The following is a 13585-nucleotide window of genomic DNA, read 5'->3' as shown; positions in this document are numbered from 1 at the left end:
TGGGCAACTTTTGTACAAGCATATCGACTTCCTCAAGGTCCAAAGGCAAAATTATTTTCACAACGCCAAGAGTCGCCGCGAAAAGATGTTGAGCGTGCTTTTGGAGTTATCCAGACAAGGTTTGCTATTATTCGAAACCCGACACTAATATGGAAAATAGAAGTTGTGCAAAAAATAACGATAGCTTGTATTATATTGCATAACATGATTATTGAAGGTGAACGACAAGGTTACCTTCACAACGAAGAATATGGAGATTTTAGTCAGTTTGATCAAGCACAAGATGATGATGACTCACCAACTAATTATAATATACGCTGGCGTGCCGATATGCAATCATACCTAAAGAATAGAATGAGAGTTCGAAATAGGGAAACATATAATCAACTGCGAGACGACTTGACGAAACATATTTGAGACGGGTTTGGTCATGGTGGTGATGAGTAAAATGTATTTTTATATGTATTTCTTTGTTATGTTTTATTGCGTACGTATCTTATTTTTCCAATTGTTAAGGTGTTGTTGTATGCAAAAATTGTTATCTCTATTTTTAGCATTAATGTCAACTTTTATATTTGCATTAATAATAATAATAATAATAATAATAATAATAATAATAATAATAATAATAATAATAATATGGGAACGACGAGGCCCTCAGACATGCTGATGTGTTACTTTATTCTTGGGATCGTGGTCGCGATGTTTGTGTAGATTTGACAGGATCTTCTCCTTTGACACAGTCAGGGCTATCTGACTTTATTCCTGGACGGGTTGTGGCTGATGCAGCTCATCGGAAGCGGGTTAAGTATGACGCTCGTTGTCAGGCGATTGGATATGGATTCATTCCCTTCTCCTTTTCTTCGTTTGGTGAATTAGAGAAGGAGGCTGTTGCGTTACTTAAACGAATTCAGAGGTTCTCGACGACGCAAGGCATTGGAGCTCCTACTGCAGCTCATATTTTTACTAGGGTAGGCTTTGCTATAGCTAGAGGAGTGGGGGCCCAGATTGTATCTCGGCTTCCCACTAATTTATTGTAGGTTGTATTAATTTTTGTTTTTGAGATGATAATAATAATAATAATAATAATAATAATAATAATAATAATAATAATAATAATAATTCTATTTAAAAAAAAGTGTTGGAGAAATAAAGTAATAATAGAGCAATTATTAAAAGTAAGAGAGAGAAAGAAGAGCGAGATTAAGATATATTGTTAAGAACTAGGGGTGAGCAAACCGGGTACCCAGTAAAAATTTTAGGACCCGGACCCGGAATTGGTTGAAACCGGGTCCTAAAATTCGGAACCGGAATTGAAATTGGCTCAACCGGGTCCTAAAATTTAGGACTTGGAATTGGAACCACCGGGTACAGGTTCTGGTTCCTAGTACCCACTTATGTAAATAATTATTAAAATATAATATAAATTATGATAGTTATTTAGATTTGTTTTCATTTTTAGCGTTTAACACTTTTATTTATATGTACATTAAGATATTTTATTTATGTTAGGTATTAAAAATAATTTTTTATTTTACTAACTAGATACATTTAACATAATTTTATATTAAAAAAACTTATTTAGTGTAGCATATGTTAGTTATCCGGGTACCCAACTGGTTCCGGGTCCAAAAAATCAAGAATTGGAATTGGAACCGGTTGCAACCGGTTCCTTAATTTATTACCCACAATTGGAAACACCGAGTCCAATTCCGGCTCCGGACCCACCGGTTCCTAACCGGTTCCAATTCCAATTCCGGGTACCCGGAATTTTTGCTCACCCCTATTAAGAACTAGTGCATTTCTTAGGTTACATTGAGGGTAAGTCTTAATAAGAATTCTTGATGATGTGGAATACGAGAGAGAATAAGAACTACATTTTAAGAAACCCCCCCCCCCCCCATTATTGATGCTCTTAGGCCTTGTTTGATTCACCTTAATTTTGCTGAACTGAAATGCTCTTAGGCCCTGTTTGATTCACCTTAATTTTGCTGAACTGAAATTATTTTTACTCAACTGAACTTATTTTTACTGAATTGAAATTATTTTTACTGAACTGAAATTATTTTTACTGATTTTCTATTATAATTTTTCTTTAAGAAACTGGATTTTACTGAACTGAACTAAAATTAATTTTACTGAACTGAACTTATTTTTACTGAACTGAAATTATTTTTACTTAATACTTCATCCGTTAACCATTATCTGCAACTTTGGAGGCCTTCACGGACTCTTAAGCAAAATTTCCTAATGTTATTTAAGAAATGTTAGAAAACAAGGAAGAGAGAAAAGTGGGACCTGCCCACATGTTTCTTTTGGGTGGAAATCTGATTTTGGAGGGGAACGTTTTCCCTCCTTACTTTTTGGCCAAAATTTTAAAATTGAGCCAATTTTTTTCCCTCCAACAGATTCTTCACCTTTTTCATTCTAATTGAAGTGGCTTATAAATACCAGCCATCACATTTAATGTTCATCACCATATTCATACTTCACCATTAATACAGACCATATTGTAAACATGTTTCCCCAAAAATTAAGTTAGCACTAATTACACATCATCAGCCCATATTTACCCAAAAACTACCCCTAATCTAAATTAGTGCACTAATTTAATCATCTTCATTCCGCTCTCAAAATCGTGGCAGCTTCACCAGCACCAAAAAACGACTTCAGCTACCACCTTTTCTCCTTTCTTCCACTCTGAAATTCAAAGGAAGCAGTCAGTGTTCCTCAAAAAAAAAAAAACACAATAAAAGAACAATGGATGATCATTATGGATATGATGATCAATTCTATGGAATTGATCAAATGCTGATGGATGAAGAAGATGCAGAAGATGCTTATGAGTTTTCAGACCTTGATTCTGAAAATGATGAAGATAACAACCAGCAACAGCACTCACAGAACAATCAAGAATCAGATGCATTTCAACAGGCTGTACCAACATCAAGAAAATGACTTAATTTGGAAAAAAAAAGAGAAATCATTGATGCAGTGTTACTAGAAATGCAAGATGGTCAGCTAAGAAGGGGACTCAAGACTGAACTGGAATTAAGATTTCAAGTCCATAAGTCAACAATTACAAGAGTATTTGATGATCTAAAGAAGCAAATGTCAGAGGGAAATGTGATTGATGTCAAAAACAAGAAGTGGGGATATGTGGACGAAAACCAGTGGAATATTCAGATGAATTTCTCCAATCAGTGCCTCTGTACAAGAGAACAACATAGAGAAGCTATGCAACAGCTCTAAAGATATCACATGTCACCATACACAATTTGAAGAAAAGAGGAAGACTTAGAACTCACACAAGCACCAATAGACCAGCACTTACTTCTAATCATAAGGTTGCAAGGTTAAAGTGGGCTTTAGCTCATGTTAATCCAATTCCTGCAGTTGGGGACCCAACATTTGTTAACATGCAAGAGACAATTCATATTAATGAAAAGTGGTTCTGGTTGAACCCAAAAACAAGGAGGTTTTACTTGCTGTCAAAAGAGGAAAACCCATACATGTGCCAACAGTCCATAAGGTTCAAAATCAAAGCCATGTTTATGGCAGTGGTTGGTAAACCTCTGTATGATGCTAACAAAAACTTGCTACATGATGGAAAATATGGTATTTTCCCTTTTGTATTCAAAAAGAGAGCATTAAAGTTAAGTAAGAACAGAGTTGCAGGGACAATGGAGACTAAGGCAATAGAGAGTGTCACCAAGGAAGTGACAAGGAAAATGTTGATGGAACAAGTTATACCAGCAATCAAAAGCAAGTGGCATCCAAGCTTACCTAAAAATGTGTTTATACAATGGGATAATGCAAGACAACACCAAATCTCAACAGATGCAGAGTTTCAAGAAGGATGCACATCATATGGTTTCAACATACAGATGGTTTTCCAGCCAGCCCAGTTCCCTGATCTTAATGTGCTTGATCTAGGGCTGTTTACCTCAATCCAATCCATCCAATATCAATCTTTTACAGAAAATTTGGATCATTTGGTTGAGAAGGTAAATGAGGCTTATGCTGTTTTTGATCCTAAAGTCAATAGGAATACATGGATCACATTGCAAAAATGTATGACTGAGATAATGATTAAGAATGGAGGCAATAACTACCCACCACCACATATGGGCAAAAACAGGTTAGAGAACCAAGGAATTATGCCAGAACAGATAGAGGTCAGCAGGGACATCATTCATCAAGCGGTGGAACATCTCAACACTTTGTTTAGGCAAGTCAACCAAGCAGATGATGAAGACACACAAATGCAGATAGATGCAGATTAGAAGAACAAGCAAAGAGCAGCAAACTTTTGGGACTTAGACTGCCACACCTAACCACATTATTTTGTGTAAGCAAGAACAAGTAGTAGTAGGGTAGTTGTAAGTTTAAGCTTATCTTTTGGGTGGTTAGGTGTATTTTGGTTATTAGGAAGAGAGGAATGTCCAGGGCAGTCATGTAAGCACAATGGTTGTATGTAGGAGTCAGCTTTTGTAATGGAACTAAATGAATGAAAATCAAACTTTTGCTTATAAAATTGGGACTCATTTTTCAGTTTCATTCAAGTGTTCCACTACTCAGTGTTCAAGAAAGGCAGCTCTAATTCCATCAAAGGGATTAATGTTTATTTTTTATCAACACCTAATGTGGAAGTGATTTCCTCAACAACTTTAATCACAAAAGTTTGAGCTAATGACACTTCACAAAGGTGGATCAAATAAGTCCCTTCATCATTTGGAAATGACATAAATACACCAATAACATTGTAGGGCATCCATTATCAATCTAAAAATGTAACAGAAAAGAGCAGCAACCAACAAGCTTAACGTTCAAATTTGGGACTCATATGTTCTCTCACATAATGGTCATTGAGAAACAGAGTGATATCAATGGCTCAACCAACATCCTCATTCATCAATCACATTTCTAGTCATTCCAAAACAACAACAACAACATAGGGTTCCAAACAACAAGCTCCAGAAACCAACAACCCATAACATCAAATGAGGGACTTAAAAAGACAGCCATAGATCATAGATCAATGCACATCCCACATGTATCATCATTCATCAATCACATTTCCCCTTATTCTAGAACAACAACATCAACAAAGCAAAACAGCAAACCATCACAAGCAACACATCAGGGACTCATAAACAAGGACTACAACACAAATCATCCCCAATAAATACAAAATACAAATCAACACCAGTAACAGCCAACATCAATGAATAAATTATTAGGGACTCATAAACAAAATGAAAGAATAACAAATTTAGGGTTAGAAATCGTTACTGAAAGCGTCATTCAGTTGGGGAAAGCACAACTCCCAACTCATCCTCAATATCCTGGGCTTCAGGGACTCCATCATTTGGATCTGCAGGAGGAGGAGGAGCAGCACCACCACCGACATCCTGGGCCATTTCAGCAGGAGGAGCAGCAACCCCAATACCACCTTGATTAGGGTCTTCATCATCAGACATGTCAATCACCCTAGTCAGCTTAGCCCCACGAATTCTGCTTCGACCAACCAAGGCAGCGCGACGCCTATATCTGATTCTGGTAGGAGGTGCCTTAGCACCCTCAGATCTGGGCCTCTTCGGAGCAGAAGAACCCTCACCCTTACCAGAAGCTCCTTCCTTGCTGAAATCAAGCGCTCTCTTGCCTCGACGCTTGATTTCCTCTCTCCTACCTTCCTCAATGTCATCGAACTTCCCCAAGGGCTTTCCAAGTGTAATCACTTATGTATGGACCCCTATCCCCAGCATCGTACATCCTTCGAGGCCAAGGGAAGTCAGTGTTGAAGGAGTGAATTAGCATCTGAATAATATCACCTTCCTCTTCAACATCAGTCGCAAAGAAGGCATCGTGAAGTGGATCTAGGTTAATCATTGTTAAAGGGACTCAATTTTAAAGAGGAATCAACCCTCAATTTGACAGAATCAAAGAGAGAGAGCACAAGTAATATATCTGGGAGATTAACCCAGAAAAGAGGAGAGAGAGTGTCGAAACCCAGAAAAGAAGAGATAGAGAGATGAACCCAGAAACGAGAAGAGGAGAGAGAATGAGGAAGAAGATGAACATGTTTAAAGGAATATGAAGAACCCTAGATTGTTCTTCCAATTGATGTGAGTAGTTGGGGAAATGATTTAATTTTGGTAGTTAAGCTGATGGGATTATATGGGAAAATTGGTGGGAATGGTTAGGGTAATCTTAAAAACTGATTAATGAATCAAATAAGATTAGTAAACATAATAGATAGATTTAGATTTTTAAGTACGAGCATTTTGGTCATTTCACTATGTTTTTTACTATAAAAGGAAAAAAAAAATTTGTTGCACATAATGTTAAGCGTCCAAAAATAGTAAAAGTTGCAGATAATGGTTAACGAGGTAGTATTATTTTTTTTAAGGGGAAGAGAACAGACACTTATTTGCTTTAGGTTAGTCACCTTTGTCCAACGCTCAAGCCAAATACACCACTTCAATTGCAAATCACACTTTACTCTCATCTTCATTTCTCTCCTCCTTTGGATCGATCTTTCTGCATTTCTAAAGGTTAGTTTCAATCAATCATCTTCTTATTCTTTCCGCTAATTGATTTCTAAAATCACTGATTCTTTCAACATTTTTTTGATCTATTATTTCGTCTTTTATTTTGCTCAATTTGTCAATGTGTTTGATTATTCATTTTCACGATTCTTGATTATGGGATAGATGGGTAATTTCCATGAGTAAATTAGGTTAATTGATGAGAAATTATTTGCTAATTGCTTAAAATCAAGTCATTTTTACGTTTTGGGGTTTTTGATTTTCCGTGGTTGAAGTAGCGAAATCCCATGTTAGGGTTTTGGCATAGCTTGGAACTCTAAGTTTTGTTTTCTTGCATGATTTTCCCAGAATTTGAAGGAAAATTAACGAACTTGTTTATTGAATTTTTTGTGCTTTTGGGTTTTGGGGAAAACATCTTATGATAAAGTAGGAAGTAGGGAAATAATTTCAGATGGTTAAGATAGAGGCGATGAAAACAGTGGAAAAAGTCGAAACTAGGTAGGGCAAGATGGGCAAAATAAAAGAGCATGCAATGGCTTGGTTACAATATCCCGGAAGATGAAACCATGGCCAGTAGTGAAATGTTACGAGGGATAAGAGAGAGGCGGAGTCAGCGGTGGTAGAAGCCAATTATAAGGCGAATTGGCATTTGGATTAGAGATCGAAGAGAAGGAGAAAATAATATATGCAGGTTTAGGCAGCGTAAATTTAGAGGTCTTGATGAAGTAGGATGCTTAAAGAATGAAATTGGAAATTTCTTGTGGGTGAGGCTTATGTCAATCAGTCAATGAGAGGTGGGAAAGTTTGGTTCATAAATATACATAAATGTATAGGCCATAGAAGCATATAAGGCAGCATTCAGCTGTGTAATAACTACATTGGCCTATTTTTGTAAAGATCCTTTCTTGGTTATGCTCTGAAATCATGGGAGGGGGCGATTGAGATTTGAGAGTAGAGTGAGGAGGGAGGCAATTATAATGGAGAATCAATTTGGTTTGATGATGCGAGAGACTTAGAGTCATGTTGACTAGGTGATTTCTGCTATATGTGGTTTGGGCAAGCAATTAGTATCCCTTGATTTAATTATTGCTTTTGCTGAAGGCCTGAAGGGTATTTTAGAGCTTGGATTATTATGGATGTTAGTGGACTAGTATTACCGTTAGAAGAGAGTAAAGGCATGGCATTGCCATAAATTATTTGCACATAGGGATAATTACAGGGGCTATCTCTAAAAAGTTACTTGATTTAGTTGTTGGTAGAAGCTTAGTATTATACTTCGTACTATTTGTTTGTTTTTGTCGTTTTAAGTTGGTAATGCACATACAGTGGAGCTTGTTGCCTTTTCCGGTAGGCTTAATTATTGCAGTAGGTTTTGGTTTTTTATTTTTATTTTTTGAATTTTTTAGATAGGCTGTATAAACTATATATTAGGTTTGTTGGCTCTACAGGAGACGCGATAAATTTATTTCTCCAGTAAATTTACAAGCTTATTATGTAAATTTTGTTCTTGTAAACATATATGCTAAGTTTGTTTGTTCGATCTGTTTGATTTGAACACACTCTGTTTTGGTCAATTTGATTTCATGAAAGTCAAACACTGGGCTTATGATCTCCATTTGAGACAATCAATAGCCAAAAATTCCCTTGATGTGTATCATTTTATGCCTTAAATATATGCATTGTAGTATGCACAAAACAGGAAGAAAGAGTTGCATATTAAAAAGTCTGATCGAATGCAAGGGAATTGTTATAAAGGTGTCTATATTGCATATATTGTGTGATTTATACATTTATGAGGAAATTAAAGACTAAACTAACACTACCTTACAGAACACGGAGTGGGTTTATATTGATATAGGGTATTATTAAGGATATACTTTGAGGTATTCCTTTTTATAGCTATACATGAGCTTACTAAAATAAATCATGGTAAAGTACCTTGGCTCATGCTATCTGCTTGTAAATTTGTAATGTACTTTTGGACCTTTTGGTAATGCAGCAAGACAACAATGACAAGATAGAATGCTGGAAGGAAACTATATAGCCAAAGGGTTTTGGGTTAAATATATATTCTGGTGTTAGTTTGAGGAATGGCAGGCTACTCTGTACTTGTTAATTTTGTTGTTTTTATTTAAACTGATGTTATTTCTCAAGTAAGAGTGTTTTACTCTCTCCATTCCTAAATACTTCCTTTATTTTTTAATATTTGTGTGACACACCTTCTTGGCACGTTGTTTTAGGAAGTGATTACGTAAGGTAAATGAACAAATTATTCAGAAAAATCACCATAACAACTTGACATTTTCTTCTAATCGGTGTTAAAGTTAATTAAACTATTTTGTCTATCTACAGTTTAATACCCTTCTTAAATTGCATGCTAAAATGATGTGGTGCAAATAAAGTGGTCTCATTTTTCTACTATCATCTTTTTTATTCACCTGTAATTAATCCATCCCTTTATCTTCTTCTTTTTTATTTTTTATTCACCTTTAGTCAACAAACCCCAATATCTTATTTTGTATTCATCTTTAGTCAACCATACCCTACATTCTTCTTTTTTGTTATTCAGTGCCAACCAGATAAACCCCGTCATCTTTTTTATTCATTATTGACCAACAAACCTCATAATCTCCTTTTTTTTTTCCCCTTCTTAATCACGTCTCCTAAATACACATGGATTGAGAATATGGGATTAGACGGCGGGAGTAAATATTAGGAGTAAATTATACAAGGTAGTGGCGATATTGCTGTAAGTTTTTTGTTCATGGTATTAGTTTGCGCTGGCCTAGATAGAAAAGTACATCAGGGTTCTATGATAATATGATACGATTGATACCATCAGAATTTAGGCCTTGCTTAAATTGTGGCAATGGGCTGAAATGTTTCATGGCTAAATAATCACGGACCCGGCGTTAATGCTGGACTGGGAGGAATTATATGAGCCTATACCCCAAATGGAGGGTAATAAAATTACACAGCCCAAGATCCATCTGCTTGCCTTCTCGTGTACCAACCATTCTCTCTTTCTCTCTTCACTGTTAGTTCCTCTCTCCTTCCTCTCAATTCAAAAAATCTGTCACCAGTGATTTTGGATTTGAAGCTTCTTCCTTTTTTTTCCCTTCAATTATCGAATTCAAATCTCTGGTAATTTCATGAGTTTGCAATTCAGATTTTAACTGTGCTTCAGATTTATCATATTCTTATTTTTGATTAAGACTTTGCTTTGTTGCGATTTTAATAATCAATTCTTTTTTATTATGAAGTTTGAAGTTGTTTCTTGATGAAATTATTGAATCTGCTGCATAACCATTAATTTTATATATGTGTGTGTGTGTGTGTGTGTGTTTTTTTTTTTCCATTGTGGTTTAAACTCTCGAATCTAATGTTGTATTTCGATGTATGTTCTGTTGATTTCTGATAAGAAGTAATTATGTTTAGTTTAGTTAGAACTTAGAAATTTTAGGTTTTATCCCAGCATTTGTTTCACTCATGCCAAACCTTATCTAGTCTAGTTCCCCATTAAGTTTCTCCCCCCTAAATAGTCCCCCTAGAATTATTTCCCACGGGCTGCATTGCTGGCTAGTTTGTGATGCTTCATATTTATTAATATAGGCGATATTCTTTTTGTAATATAGTACTTCTGTGATTTTCCAGCTTCTTTGTTATAAGTGGTTCCTAATCTTCCTATCTATATTTCATTTTTTTTATAAAATACTACCTCCGTTACGGTTATTTGCAACATATACTATAAATGGATGCTAACTATTATGTGCAACAAATGTTTTTTTTTCCTTTTTAGGTAATCATTTCTCTCTATCTCTCTCCTCATCACATGCACCCAACTTTTTCTCTCTCCATTTTACTCTCACAAACAAATTTTGCCTAGGAGTCCGCAAACACCCCCTTTGTTGCAAATAATAGTTAATGGAGGAAGTATAAAAATTTATTGGGTATAATGGTAATAAATAGCTTCTCTACTTATTTTATGACTATTTAGTGGTAACTTGCATACATGTAGACCTCCCTAGGTCCCATCCTGAATATCACATTTTTTAAAATATTACATTTTTTAAAATATGACATTTGAATTTTGCTTTAAATCAAGGTCTATGGTAAGGTTGTATCTCATGTATTTTTTGTATATTACACATGCCTTAAAAAGATTTGTCCCCTGGTATAGAAGCTTGTTTTCCATTGTATAATTTGTGACCTGTTGTGTATCACTTGCCTGTTTTCAACAGGCTTGAACTTGGGCTTGTGTTGTAGATGTGAACATTACCTTTTGTATTAACAGAAACACTTACATATATTTGGATTTTTTCTGGTGTTGATATGAAGTACGAACATATGTGCATAAAAAACATGGAGTTTTCTTGCAAGTTTGTCATTGCTACATGTTTTAAAGCTGTATTTAGGGATAACAATACAGGAAAAGAATGTGACAAGAATCAACTGATTAATGTTTGAATGTAAGTCCTAAAATAAAAAATCCAGATCCTTCCAGCCTGGGAGGTGGTTGGACTTGGATCCTGTGCAGGGTCCTGATCCAACCCAAGTTCCAACTTTCCAATAAAAGAACTTTTTATTATTTTATTTTTTGTATGAAAGGCTAACTAATCCTAAATTGTACCTGTACCTTCCTTCTAATTAAGCAGCACCCCCATTTTCCTCTCTCTTACTGCACCTCAGCCTTTTTCATCCCTTAATCTCAAATCTTTTTGACTCCTCCTGTCTCATCTACCTCAGCATATTATATATTATCCCCAGAGCAAAATTCTCTTCCTCTTTTTGTGAAGTCATGACCTAGAAGCACCAAAGCTGAAAATTTATATCAGTGTCCACATCTTTATTCATTTTTACTTTATCGGGGTAGGATTTTAAGATGTAAAAGTTTAGCACCTGATATTTTATGTATCTGTTTGTGAGTTGGTTGAATTTTTAATTTTATGTGTATTGTAAATAAAGTCTGGATATATTGAGTATGTAGTATGAATGTATAATGTATGAATCTTGTAAATTTAAATTTACAGGAGAATTGTCTCTCAACATTACATAAATTAATTTCATGATATATGCACTAACCTCAAGAATCTGAACATGACATTTATAAAATTGGTTTTATGCTTGATTTTGGGTATTTTTTTTAAGAAAATGATTTACTGCTTGCTCTAACTTTTAGAAGTTTTGATGTGTAACATGGGGCAATTATAGCTTGATATATCTTTGATAATACACTAAGGTCACTAACGATTATTATTTGTTCTCACAGTAGTTAAGCATGTCTCGGAGGTATGATAGTCGTACAACAATCTTCTCCCCAGAAGGTCGGCTCTACCAAGTGGAGTATGCCATGGAGGCCATTGGGAATGCTGGAAGTGCCATAGGTATCTTGGCAAAAGATGGTGTTGTTTTGGTTGGTGAGAAAAAAGTGACTTCTAAGCTTCTTCAGACCTCCACCTCAACCGAGAAGATGTACAAGATTGATGATCATGTAGCTTGTGCTGTGGCCGGTATAATGTCGGACGCTAACATCCTTATCAATACAGCTCGTGTCCAAGCTCAGCGTTACACTTTTTCTTACCAAGAACCGATGCCTGTTGAGCAGCTTGTTCAATCTCTTTGTGATACCAAGCAGGGTTACACTCAGTTTGGTGGGCTTAGACCATTTGGAGTTTCATTTCTCTTTGCCGGATGGGACAAGAACTATGGGTTCCAACTTTACATGAGTGACCCAAGTGGCAATTATGGTGGTTGGAAAGCTACTGCAATTGGAGCAAACAACCAAGCTGCACAGTCAATGCTTAAGCAGGACTATAAGGATGACGTCACTCGGGAGGATGCTGTCCAGCTTGCTTTGAAGGTCCTCAGCAAGACTATGGACAGCACAAGTCTTACTTCAGAGAAGCTTGAATTGGCTGAGGTTTACCTTCTGCCTTCTGGGAAAATTAAGTATCAGGTACACACTCCAGAATCTTTAAACAGGCTGTTGGCCAAGTCTGGACTGACTCAACCTGCTGCAGAAACCTCTTAAGTTAAGGCATCTCTTAGAATGATTTATGTCCTTTCCATGCTGAAAATTCTGTAATATACTCTGTTAGATTTGACTTGCGTCTTGCTTAAACCGTTGCCTTGTCTTGAACTATGCAAAAAAGGGCGCACACTCCACCCAGTAGTTTTTGATTGTTATATGCTGCTGTTCAAGCTGTGGTTAATCATGGATTCTTGTATCAATGATGATGGTTTAGTTTCTTCCATTCAAATGTCTTAGTTTCTCATTCATTTTTTTCCTCCTTAGTTCCACTCTTATAGATTCAAAATCCTGACGAGCTCCACTAGTCGTTCACTGTAGCTATTGTTCGAAACAGGTGATTTTTTGTTGTTGAGAACTTTGGACTGACTTTTTTTAAACCATTCATCCATTGACCCCTGCTTGTAATTGAGGAAGATATACTTAATGAATCACCTCTACCGTCACTTTCATGAGTTTGAGAGAATTTTATGCTAGGTCCTCTATAAATCAGTGCAACATTGTCCTGATCTTCTGTTATTATTCAAACCTTCCTTGACGCTTGGTTCTCATCCTCTTTCACGGTGTTGGACTGCAGTAACAAGCATCTTCACATTTGAGTTACAAGCAAAAACCCTGTGACCTACTTCAGTGCCATTTAGAACAGCAGCATCTACATTTATTTTTATATCACATAAGGAAGTTTATACCAAGCTGTAGCCGATCAACACCATCTTTCACAATGATAAAATGGCAAATATTGATAGCGCACTTTTGGTAAATTTCCTTGCCATACGTTTCATGCGCTCTTGGAATGAGCCTACAAGGGTCTTACGAAGCAAGTAAGTAAAAGAACTAACCTCCCAGATTTTGCTAGCAGTTGTGCACTCAAAAAGGGTGTGTAAGATTGTTTCTTCCCCATAGTCACATTGCAAGCAAATCCTATCTTATTTAATATGTTTCTTCGCCAAAGGAAATGTCACAACTTCGGACTTAGTGAAAGTAGGGGGCTACAATAAATACTTAA

The 13585-nt window shown here is 36.0% G+C and overlaps 2 protein-coding genes across 2 annotated transcripts; both read left to right on the top strand.

Annotated features, from left to right (window-relative positions):
* The first annotated feature begins 3006 nt into the window (after window positions 1–3006).
* On the top strand, window positions 3007–4286 carry LOC110703854. Its single transcript, XM_021881630.1, has 2 exons — window positions 3007–3211; window positions 3397–4286. Exons 1-2 carry the CDS (start codon window positions 3007–3009, stop codon window positions 4284–4286), a joined length of 1095 nt encoding a protein of 364 aa, XP_021737322.1.
* Window positions 4287–6404: 2118 nt separating this feature from the next.
* LOC110703907 (proteasome subunit alpha type-4) lies at window positions 6405–12830 on the top strand. The gene is made up of 2 exons (XM_021881704.1): window positions 6405–6557; window positions 11821–12830. Exon 2 carries the CDS (start codon window positions 11830–11832, stop codon window positions 12580–12582), a length of 753 nt encoding a protein of 250 aa, XP_021737396.1. The 5' UTR covers window positions 6405–6557; window positions 11821–11829; the 3' UTR covers window positions 12583–12830.
* The last annotated feature ends 755 nt before the right edge of the window (window positions 12831–13585 follow it).

This window comes from Chenopodium quinoa, unplaced genomic scaffold, assembly GCF_001683475.1.
Source record: "Chenopodium quinoa cultivar QQ74 unplaced genomic scaffold, ASM168347v1, whole genome shotgun sequence".
Taxonomy (NCBI): Eukaryota; Viridiplantae; Streptophyta; class Magnoliopsida; order Caryophyllales; family Amaranthaceae; genus Chenopodium; species Chenopodium quinoa.
This window is presented reverse-complemented; position numbering and strand designations above follow the sequence as displayed.

Bases quoted from the DNA above. Each gene is read 5' to 3' on its own strand.
- LOC110703854 (XM_021881630.1), top strand. From the start codon at position 3,007: ATGCAAGATGGTCAGCTAAGAAGGGGACTCAAGACTGAACTGGAATTA. The intron at 3,212-3,396 runs GTACAAGAGAAC...CAATTCCTGCAG, and splicing joins TTTCTCCAATCAGTGCCTCT to TTGGGGACCCAACATTTGTT.
- LOC110703907 (XM_021881704.1), top strand. From the start codon at position 11,830: ATGTCTCGGAGGTATGATAGTCGTACAACAATCTTCTCCCCAGAAGGT.